The sequence below is a fragment of the Rhyacophila brunnea genome, unplaced genomic scaffold (assembly GCF_057557595.1).
Source record: "Rhyacophila brunnea isolate RB1 unplaced genomic scaffold, BYU_Rbru_1.0 scaffold_13, whole genome shotgun sequence".
Taxonomy (NCBI): Eukaryota; Metazoa; Arthropoda; class Insecta; order Trichoptera; family Rhyacophilidae; genus Rhyacophila; species Rhyacophila brunnea.
The window spans coordinates 11,572,995-11,584,814 of record NW_028232785.1 but is presented as its reverse complement, the minus strand read 5'-3'; the positions used below and the strand labels follow the sequence as shown (position 1 = coordinate 11,584,814).

At 37.2% G+C, this 11,820-nt stretch overlaps 1 protein-coding gene across 2 annotated transcripts; it reads left to right on the top strand.

The window, feature by feature from the left end:
• Positions 1 to 1,079: 1,079 nt before the first annotated feature.
• On the top strand, positions 1,080 to 9,651 carry LOC147076476 (uncharacterized). 2 transcript variants are annotated; one of them, XM_085940296.1, is made up of 4 exons: positions 1,080 to 1,217; positions 5,272 to 7,570; positions 7,625 to 8,253; positions 9,511 to 9,651. In XM_085940296.1, exons 1-4 carry the CDS (start codon positions 1,167 to 1,169, stop codon positions 9,511 to 9,513), a joined length of 2,982 nt encoding a protein of 993 aa, XP_085796422.1. In that variant the 5' UTR covers positions 1,080 to 1,166; the 3' UTR covers positions 9,514 to 9,651. The 2 variants fall into 2 exon arrangements, with proteins under 2 accessions (XP_085796422.1, XP_085796421.1); XM_085940295.1 differs by having other exon boundaries at positions 5,272 to 8,253.
• Positions 9,652 to 11,820: the final 2,169 nt, after the last annotated feature.

The window sequence follows — 11,820 nt, the reverse complement described above, 5'->3', positions numbered from 1 at the left end:
AATGCAATTAGACAACCACATATTTTAAAATGTTAATACGTCCGAAGGAAATTAGTGCCGCAGGCGATTATTTTTTTTTACGATTAGAGCAAATTTGTGTTATTTCAATTATCTGGTCGATCCCCCAGGCTACAGCTCTGTCAGTCACCCCTTTGTGGGGGCCATGGTGATTTCCAAAGTTCAGTCCAATTTTCATCTGACAAATCGTCTCGATTTCTTTTCTTATGGTTAGAGTCTATGGGCGAATGTCTTCTTCTACTGAGTTATTTCCGATCAATGTATTTTGAATGATCGAAAAGTGTCAAATGTGGTCCGACGAGTTTGATGACCAAAAGTGCCGAGACTGTTTTGGTCTTCAACGAAGCTCTTATTGGGGTAATAATTAGATTCATTTGCGAAAATTCGCGTTCACATTCACTCGAAGAAATGGTAAAAGAATTCAATGCACATATCAAATGCGATAGTTTTTCATGTCTTTCCATGAGATGATTCAGGAAAATTAACTTGTGCTATGTAATCGCGAACAATGTTTCATCTAATTGCTTTTGAAACATTAAAAATACAGTGAGAAAAGGTGCTGGAACGCCGTTCCTCCGCATTACATTACAAAAAAAGCCTTGGCTATTTCTATATATTCCAAACGATTCTTCTCGATTTGCCGCCCTTCGAGTAACTGCCGCCCCCAAGCGATGCTTAATCTGCCTACTCCCATGGGACGTCACTGATCCGCCCCAGAAAACGTTGTGAAAATGTGACAGGGAGAGAAGGGAACGTACGGGACTGAACCAGCCCTGTCTTGCAACATAGTCAATACACTCCCTAAATACGTACATCTCGTAGGTGTTAAAATCATATTTAAGAAATACAAAAAAAAACGTAGCCTATAAATCAATTAGTAGACACAGAACAGATATAATATATATACAATAAGAGTTTGCATAAAATATGTTTGCTTAATTGACGGTTTCAAACCATCTTGCATGAGCAAATACAAAACGCTTCGAGATGCTAACAGATATTAACCATCTGATCAATCAAAGATTAGCTCGTTTAAAAGCGCTGAATTCCTCTGCAAAGTCGTCAATCAACCAGATCAACTGGCCCTAAGTTGATCTCAGCTGAAGAGGACCCTTAACATTACCTGCTGTGTACTGTCGACAGCCAAGATGTCGCTCAAGTTCGGACTGTTTTTCGTGTTGTGCCTGGTGGCTATTCACGTAAGTCGAAAGTTTAACTTGGCTCTACAACCCGGTGTGGATCTTGAACTCCTCCTAGAGACCGATTTCTATAAGCTGACGTACACGTCATCACGGTTCTTTTATGGACTAGTGAAACTAAATTCCTAAATTCCCCCGCTTCAGCATCTTAACACTTACGTCCGTCCCAGTGTTGCCATCTTTTCAAAGTGGAATTATAGGACAGAGCCTCTAAAATTATAGTATTTGGGGAAAAAATATAGTACGCGTTGTCATCTGTTGAAAATGTATAGGGTTTTCGTTTCACAGAAAAAAAATAATGGAAAATTTCAGAAACTCCGAGATCCCTTTTTATTTAGGTACCTCTTCCGACCAAAAATGCTTACCGAAAAATTCAAGAAATTTCATTTCAAGTCAAGGGATTTTTTACGTTTTTCGAGCATTTTTTTTCCAAGTTCCCCAAATCTTATATTGCGAAATTATAGTATTTTGCACCAATTCATCGAACGGAAATATCTAAATTATAGTACTTTTTACATATTTTTTCCGATATTCAAAATTATAGTATTTTGGGCATACTATACCTATTTTATATCGTACATGGTACGCAGACCAAAATTATAGTAAAAATACTATAATTATAGTATGGTTGGCAACACTGGTGTTGCCCCCCGCCAACTCCACCGTCAATGCGACGCTAGCGACACGATGACGTGTACGCCAGCTTATATAAATTGGAGTCAATATAGTTTTCCTCTGGCTCTAAGTGATTATTTAGAAGTGAGTAGAATGAGAATTCTGATGTTATAGATTTACCAACGAATACGTGGCAGTGGCAAAGGATGTTAAGATCCAACATAAATAGTGCACACTAAACTTTGTCAGTCAAACGCATTTGTTTTCATTGATCAAAGACTACAATAATATGCAGATAGTGATTGATAGTTTTTTAAATTCAAATAAATCTTGCCTAATTCAAATGATAATAGATCATAATAGTCAAGAAATATTATTTTATCTGTAAAATATCTAAAGTTATTGCATTACATAAACCATACATAATTTTAGATATTTTGTAGAAAGAAGAATTTTTTCTATCAATTATGGTTTGGTTTAGGCAGGGTTATTTAATTTTAAAAAAAAACTTAAAATTAAAAAAAAAACACTATAATAATATGTAATAATATGTATTCTTAATTCAACGAAAACGCATAAGTATGACTGAAAAAGTGTGTACTATTTTTGTCGGATCACCCATAGCATACCTAAACTATTATGGTTTGGTTTACGCAGGGCTTAATTGAATAAAAAAAACAAACAAACACTATCTACAAATTGTAGTCTGAGTTAAATGAAAACGTTTGGCTGATAAAGTTTGATGTGCACTACTTTTGTCGGACCTTAGGTAGTAGCCTACCTCCACCCTTCGCCAATGCTATTTATATTGGGAAACAACTCAAAATTTTGAGGTTTTGAGTTAATAATGCCATTCGATGTTGAGAACTCTTACATTTATAATACAGCAAAAATAAAACATAAGTAAGTCGAAAATGTTTTAATGTAAGATCGAATAAACCTTTCTGGGAGTAATCATTAATAATTCAAGTATATACGGAAATGTCTGGTTTCTTTTATTGTGCTAACTGTCAATAATTCATGGTGGAACTGCATTGTATTATTGATTAATTTAATAAAATGCAATTTTTTTAGTAGGTACTTATTCCACTTTTATTATTTAATAAATTTGGACCGGTTTCGTCCGCCTCCAAGGGGATATTTTCAGTTGAAGATGTCCATTTGAGTTTCTTTTTTTAAATTTTGTATAAAATGAGTAAGTACCCATCAAAGTAATGCGTTTTGAATTTGGAATGGTTACATGTAAATTATACGTAAAACATTTCACCGTGGCACAGTTCACCGTGAGCTTTCTTATCGGAAAGAGATTACCGTATACTATACGGTCTCCAATTTTATTAGATTCAAAATGAACGTCAATTCAATTTTCATAGCTGATTTTGGCAAGATTAAAGTGTTATTTTGAGTACATTTAAGTACATTATTATGTAATGGAAATCATACCTTTACAGAATAAAGAATACTCAAATATTATATTTGAACCTAGCTTACTCAAAAATAACCAGAATGGACTACTTGAACCACTATGCTTGTGAACCACTCAATTTAAAAATGAAAACTTAACCTAACAAATAATCCAGTATATCGGCTATTTTCAAAATTAATTTGCTGCTGGCTTCCTGTAAAGTGTAAACCGACAAGAACCGTGTTTTATTCAGACATCAATTTTATGTCAGTACTATACGACCCAAAGAGGTTGGACGGTCTTAAATATACGGCCATATATTTCCGATACAACATTTTACGGTGAAGTGTTATACAGCAAACTGTATACATACAAGTTTCCGGAGACGACAATATCATCATCATCAGCCGGGGTCAATCCACTGCTGGATGAAGGCCTCTCCAAGCTTCTTCCAACTCTCTCGATCTGTGTCATTCGCTGCCACGTATTTCCGCCGAACTTTACCAGTTTATTAATCCAGCGGCTTTAAGGGCGACCCTGTAGCCGTTTTGTGCCCCTTTGGTACCACTGGATGACGGCGTTTGTCCAGCGGCCTTTCGGTGAGAAATGTGCCCCGCCCATCTCCATTTCAGCTGTTTGGCAACGTCTATATCATCGCGTATTCCTGTCTGCTTCCTAACCCATTCGTTTCTCTTACGGTCCTTTCGTGTGATGCCCAACTTACACCTCTCCATGCCTCGCTGGGTGACTCTTAGACTTTGGGCATTTCTCGTATTGAGGGTTCACGTCTCGTAGCCATACGTGAGCACGGGTAGAACACGACAATATAATATAAAAGTATAAAAATACTTTAATCAGAAAATACCCCTTATGTACATAAACCTATATTATATGTGGATATAAGGGAATGGGACGATTGGCCTCCGGACAATTGGACGCCGCACTGTCGTAGACACGTGTAGACGAGGTATTTTAATCAGTTTCTATCTACTACTTAGTAGTTTGAATTCATTTTGCTCTTAACATAATGTATTCTTTATCGCGGATTGAGAATTACCATGCCTAAGGCTTTTTATAAAATAAAAAAACTCTTTTTTCGTTGGAACTCAAACATATGCACGATTAAATCATTGTTTACGTCTGCATATTTACATTCTTACCAACTATTAAATCATAATATAATCATTGAAGTATAAATAATAATATTGAATATTTTTTTTTAAAGTACCTATAAGTACCTAACGTCTATTCATTTTCGAATTCCGTGGCGGCCAGTTGTCCGGTGCCAAATCGTCCTAGACCCTGGAGATAATGCACTCGTAATGGATGAGTAGCTGAGTGTTTTCTTCTGACGCCGTGGGTGTGACGACTTTGCGTGTTTTTAATATATGTTTGGATCTAGAGAAGGAATCTACTAGTAAGCGCCGTAATATTTTTAAAAATATCTCCCTCTTTTAAAAGCGGCTAATACTTGGATCCCGTTTATAAAACTACGACATCATAATGAGAACGGATATTAATTAAGGCGCTAAGTACCAAAAAATAATAATAATATACTTAAATAAATTTATAGATAATGTGACGTTACTATATACCAACGCCAATAACATCAACTTTGGTCTAAGTGCCACAAGCAAGTCAAAAAAATACAGCAAAATATTTAAATCTGGGACTTTGTAAGTCCGTTTGCGTGTTTTATTTATTTATAATGGTGTAAATACCACTGCAGTAGTCAACGGCATTGAATATAAAATGGCTGACGACGATGTGTTGACACTCGCGAGTTCTTAATTTCTAAAATTATGGAAGCTACCGAGATTGCTTCATACTGTGAAACCACATTTTTCAAAAGGTCTGCTTCGTGCAATTTTACTGCAATGACTCAGTATTTTGTAACCACAGGCAATACTACTTTTTGGTACTTAGAGCCTTAATAATTATTAATACACATATTCTCTAAAAGATTGTGCTGATATCATATTCTAATGTCATTATGTAGTTGTGAGTCTGTACTGTATTATTTGAATTTTTCAGTGCCTAAATGCCTACCCGATGCCGAAACCTTGTGGAAAGGGAGAAGCTCCATCTTCCAGTTCCAGCTCAAGTGGTAGCTCTAGCAGTAGCAGTGGCTCTGGGGGAAGTTCCTCGAGTAGCGGCTCCGGAAGCTCGAGCTCTAGTGGTGGTAAAGGAGGCTCTAGCAGTTCTTCTGGAAGCGGATCTAGCAGCAGCTCTGGAGGAAAGAAAGGTTCCAGTAGTTCATCTGGAAGTGGATCCAGTAGCTCATCCGGAGCCGGCGGTTCGAGCGCTTCTTCTGGAAGTAGCTCGAGCAGTAGTTCTGGAGGAAAAGGATGTAGCGGTAAAGGAGGTGCGAGTTCTTCATCTTCCAGTGGCTCTAGTAGTTCATCTGGAAGTGGCGGATCCAGCAGCTCTTCTGGAAGCGGTTCAAGTTCATCAGGTGGATCTGGTGGATCAAGCAGTTCCTCTGGAAGCGGTTCAAGCAGCTCTTCTGGTGGAAAAGGAGGATCAAGTAGCTCATCTGGAAGTGGATCAAGCAGCAGCTCTGGAGGAAGTGGAGGATCAAGTAGCTCATCTGGAAGTAGCTCGAGCAGTAGTTCTGGAGGAAAAGGATGTGGCGGTAAAGCAGGTGCGAGTTCTTCATCTTCCAGTGGCTCTAGTAGTTCATCTGGAAGTGGCGGATCCAGCAGCTCTTCTGGAAGCGGTTCAAGTTCATCAGGTGGATCTGGTGGATCAAGCAGTTCCTCTGGAAGCGGTTCAAGCAGCTCTTCTGGTGGAAAAGGAGGATCAAGTAGCTCATCTGGAAGTGGATCAAGCAGCAGCTCTGGTGGAAAGGGTGGATCAAGTAGCTCATCTGGAAGCGGTTCAAGCAGTTCATCTGGTAGTGGCGGATCAAGCAGTTCATCTGGAAGTGGCTCCAGTAGCTCATCAGGCGGCAAAGGAGGATCTAGCTCTTCATCTGGAAGTGGCTCTAGTAGCTCATCAGGTGGCAAAGGAGGATCTAGCTCTTCATCTGGAAGTGGCTCTAGTAGCTCGTCAGGTGGAAAAGGAGGATCTAGCTCTTCATCTGGAAGTGGATCAAGTAGTTCTTCTGGAGGTGGATCAAGCAGTTCATCCTCAAGCAGTTCAAGCAGTAGTTCTAGTGGTGGAGGCGGTGGAAAGCCCAAAACCACTAAAACTACAACTACATCTACAACAACCACAACAACAACTTGCGCCCCTGAACCAACCACCACTACCACTTGTGCACCTCCTACAACGACCACTTGTGAACCTACAACTACAACTACTACTTGTGCACCCACAACGACCACTACTGAACCTACGACGACCACTACAACTACCACTTGTGAGCCTCCTACAACGACGACTTGTGAACCTACAACGACCACTACCACTTGTGCACCGACAACGACCACTACTGAACCTACGACGACAACTACCACTACCACTTGTGCACCTCCTACAACGACCACTTGTGAGCCTACAACGACCACTACTACTTGTGCACCTACAACTACCACTTGCATACCAGACACAACAACAACTACAACATGCGCTCCTGATACTACAACAACGACGACAACATGCGCTCCTGATACTACAACAACGACGACAACGACGACGACAACAACGAGCAAACCTATGACAAAACCAACCAAGCCAAGCAGTGGTGGTGGAAGCAGTAGCAGCTCTAGTAGTGGATCTAGTAGTTCTTCCAGTGGCGGCGGGTCAAGCAGCTCATCTGGAAGTGGTTCCAGTAGTTCGTCTGGATCTGGTGGATCAAGCAGTTCCTCTGGGAGTAGTTCAAGCAGCTCTTCTGGTGGAAAGGGAGGATCAAGTAGCTCATCTGGAAGTGGATCAAGCAGCTCTTCTGGTGGAAAGGGTGGATCAAGTAGCTCATCTGGAAGTGGATCAAGCAGCAGCTCTGGTGGAAAGGGTGGATCAAGTAGCTCATCTGGAAGTGGATCAAGCAGCAGCTCTGGTGGAAAGGGTGGATCAAGTAGCTCATCTGGAAGTGGATCAAGCAGCAGCTCTGGTGGAAAGGGTGGATCAAGTAGCTCATCTGGAAGTGGATCGAGCAGCAGCTCTGGAGGAAGTGGAGGATCAAGTAGCTCGTCTGGAAGTGGATCAAGCAGCAGCTCTGGTGGAAAGGGTGGATCTAGTAGTTCATCTGGAAGCGGTTCAAGCAGTTCATCTGGTAGTGGATCATGCGGTAAAGGTGGATCCAGCAGTAGTTCATCCAGCGGGTCGAGCAGTTCGTCTGGTAGTGGCGGATCAAGCAGTTCATCTGGGAGTGGATCCAGTAGTTCATCGGGTGGAAAGGGAGGATCAAGTAGCTCATCTGGTAGCGGTTCCAGTAGTTCATCAGGCGGAAAGGGTGGATCAAGCAGCTCTTCAGGAAGTGGATCAAGCAGTAGTTCTGGAGGAAAGGGAGGATCTAGCAGCTCATCTGGAAGTGGATCAAGCAGCTCATCTGGAGGAGGCGGTTCAAGTAGTTCATCTGGAAGTGGATCTAGTAGCTCATCAGGAGGTAAAGGAGGATCTAGCTCTTCATCAGGAAGTGGGTCAAGTAGTTCTTCTGGTGGAAAGGGAGGATCAAGTAGCTCCTCGGGAAGTGGATCAAGCAGCTCTTCTGGCGGAAAGGGAGGATCAAGTAGCTCGTCTGGAAGTGGATCAAGCAGTTCATCTGGCGGTGGGACATGTGGAAAGGGAGGCTCAAGCAGTAGTTCCAGCAGCGGATCAAGTAGCAGTTCTTCAGGAGGCGGTTCAAGTAGCTCATCCGGAAGTGGATCTAGTAGCTCTTCGGGTGGAAAGGGAGGATCAAGCAGCTCATCCGGAAGTGGATCTAGTAGCTCTTCGGGTGGAAAGGGAGGATCAAGCAGCTCATCCGGAAGTGCATCCAGTAGCAGTTCAGGAGGCAAAGGCGGGTCGAGTTCTTCAAGCGGCAGTTCTTCCAGTAGTTCTTCTGGCGGAGGAAAACCACCATGTGGCAAACACGTGAGTAAAATAATTGTGAATATTTCCCTCGTATGACAGAAAGGCATGCAGTCAATGAATACCTACAATCCAACAAAACATACTCATGAACATAATATGTTATTTTTTCGACGTTCATAGATTTTCTCAAATAAGAAGGGTGGACTTTATTACAGCATTATCAAGAAATACATAATAAAATCATTGTAAATATATTACGTAAGATGTTATTAGAAGTCCATTGGAAAGATCTTCCAATCATATTTTACTGTCATATATTATATAATGCACGTATCAAACAATTTTGACTATAGTTATTAATAAAAGAAGCTTTAGACCTTAGACTATAGATACATCCTTTAGACGTTATTTATGATATAACATTTGAAATTATTTAGGTGGGAAAAATATAAAGTATCGTTGGGTTGGTAAACTCGACAAAAATTAACATTATACAGTTGCCATTTTAGTTTTCTGACACACAAAATGGATGCTGTTTTTTTGTCCGCCGTGGTTACTCAATCGAGTGCTATTTTAAAATTTTTTAAACAAATTTGACAGTAGGTATAATGTAACAAGTATAGAAGTATTCCTTGCTTATCTATTCAACGCGATAGATAGTCTTTTTATATGCCCTGAAAATTGTCAAATAAATGTCATAGCAGTAGTGTGAAGTTCGCTGCAAATGATCCTGTAATTTGTAGCAAACATAACTAACCCCAAAATCAATTAAAAAATGATGCTGTATCGTATTCAGATAGTTAATACTTTTAGCCATCTTTAAGTAAAATTGATTTCATTTTCGGTTAATTCTGTTTTGTATAAAAAGTTATTTCGGAAGAAATCCATAATCCAATCCACTATTATTGGTTACTAAGGGGGTGGTCCTAGCAACTAAATTATTAATATTATGTACGTGCGTTACTATGGAAATCAAAATGACATTTCAGTATTCTATATTTGTTTTTTATTTACTTCATATCAAGTACAAATTTGAACATATTGAGCTTAATAATTCAACAGAAAATTTAAAAACTTTGTAAGTATATAAAAAGTTCTTTTTATCTTGTAATTATTATTTTTATCGTAGGGGGCTCTAATTTAGGCAGTGGTTAACAATAACGTTAATATAATTTATACGTTAGTATAAAAGTTTTCTACAGTAAAAGAATAATATTTTTTTTTTCTTCGACCATGTCCGATCCTAATAGGATCATATGGGCCTCCACAGTATAATAATTTTATTATCCTAATATTATTTTTTCTTTCTTTTTTCAGTAAACAATGAAGAATCTTGATATTCAAGATGTTTCAAGCGACGACAATGAAATACAGCGATTGACTTTGGTATATATTTAATAAATATATATTTATATAAATTAAAATATTTTTTTGATTGAAATTTGGCTGTGAATCAGTTCTAATATACTGTCAAAAAAGACAAGAATTATTTTCCTATGAATTCCTTTTTTCATTCATTTATATTATATTATATTATACATATTACATACTTATATATTATATATATATATTTTTTACGGGTGATGGGAATATTTATCTATTTATATCATATATATGTATATTGTAATTATCAATATTGTATTATTTAATGTATTTATTTATTTTGTGTGATATTATAAAATATGTATTTTTGATTCTGTATTTATTTATATATTATATTATTATTTTATTTAGTAAGAATGTTGAACATTTTTATATTAGATTTATCATTTTTATTGTTTGTAAAATATGTATATTGTTTCATTTTTTGTAAATATGAAAATAAATATATTTTAAATTGTTATTTTGAGTTTCCACTATTGACTTCACAAATTATACCAATGGTTTCCAATATTAATGTTACTGCACCCCCCTCTTTCATTTTATAAAATAATAGAGACACATTTTTAAATTATAAAAATGTATGAATACAAAAAGTAAAAAAAAAAAACGTTTTTGACAGAATAATAACAAGGTTTTACTATTATAAATATCAGTGGTGAAGGGTGGAAGAAGGCTGTTTAGATCCGACATAAATAGTGCACACTCAACTTTGTCAGTCATACGTATTATTGTTTTCATTGAACTAAGCTACGATATTTAGTTAGTGTTTGTTAGCTTTTAAAATTCAATTAACCCTGCATAATCCAAGCCATTGTCGATAATAGTAAAAACTATTCATTTATCTTTAAAATGTCTAAAATTATACCATCAACCCATACATTATTTTAGATATTATTATTTTATATATAAACAAATATTTTTTATTGACTATAGTTTTGTTAATCAACACCACCTATAAGTATGAATACAATAAGTATGACTGAAAAAATGTGTACAATTTTTGTCAGGTCGTCCATAGCGTACCTATAATATTATGGTTTGCTTAGGCATAGTTTAATTGAATTTTAATAACTAACCAGCATCATCAACAAATTGTATTCTTAGTTCAATGAAAACAAATAAGTATGGTTGACAAAGTTTAGTGTGCACTATTTTTGTCGAATCTTAACAGCCTACCTCCACCCCTCACCACTGCTATACATATAAAATTAATATTCATTTTAAAATTAATTTGTTTTAATGCAATAGATTTGCTTGTTTATTAGCACAAAGTTTATCAAAACCTAGGTGTCGTTGAGGATAGTGCTACTCGTAGCTCTTTTTCTACCACAAAATGGGCTGGATATTTGGATTACATTGCAGCTGATTCAGAAAATTCCGTTTCCTATAAATATGATGTTACAAATAATAGCATTGCATTGCTTTACTTGACAAAGTATTATAATTTTATTATTATTCACTTCGTTTTTACCAAATTTGAACAAGGGTTTCTAGAAATTTTTGTTTCAATGAGGTATCTCATGATAATTCAATCATTTTGTTCATCGACAAATGGATTCTGTATCCGAGCGAACTATGCAAAAATCAAGATCTTCGAAATAATATGAAAAGAGCATTCTGCAAACCATCCAAATAATCTTATCCGGAAATTCGTACGTAAACAGTTCACCGCAGGACACGTCTTATTCGTGCGCCGCACTACGTGAAACATGAGTTCGTGGAACATTTAATCAAATGACGAGTTCTTCGTTGAACATTTATTTTCACCGTGCAGAATACTATTTGTACGTATGCTACAACATGTGGCAAATTTTATGAGATGTCATTACAAGGTTAGGTTAGGGTCATAGATAACAGACGTATATATATAATATATATATTATATATATAGATTCGTAAGTTCCATACAAGAAGATGCCCCCTATAATTGGCACCATCTATTGGCGTGACTAGAAGTTTTGGCTATGACAGAACCATAGATCCGAACCCAAAAAAGTACGAGGGTGGGTCAATAATTCCTTAGAAAAAAGCATTAAAACAGTTTTTATTTTTGTATTTTTTTTTTATTTCTCAACATAATCTCCTTGGAGCTCAATACACTTGGTTAGACGTTTCTCAATTTTTTTTAAACCGTCAGAAAAACAAGTTTTCGGAAGGTCCTCAAAATAAGCATTTGTCCGATCGATGACTTCTTCATTTGAAAAAAAACGTTGTCCACTTAGCCATTTTTTTAAGTTTGGGAAA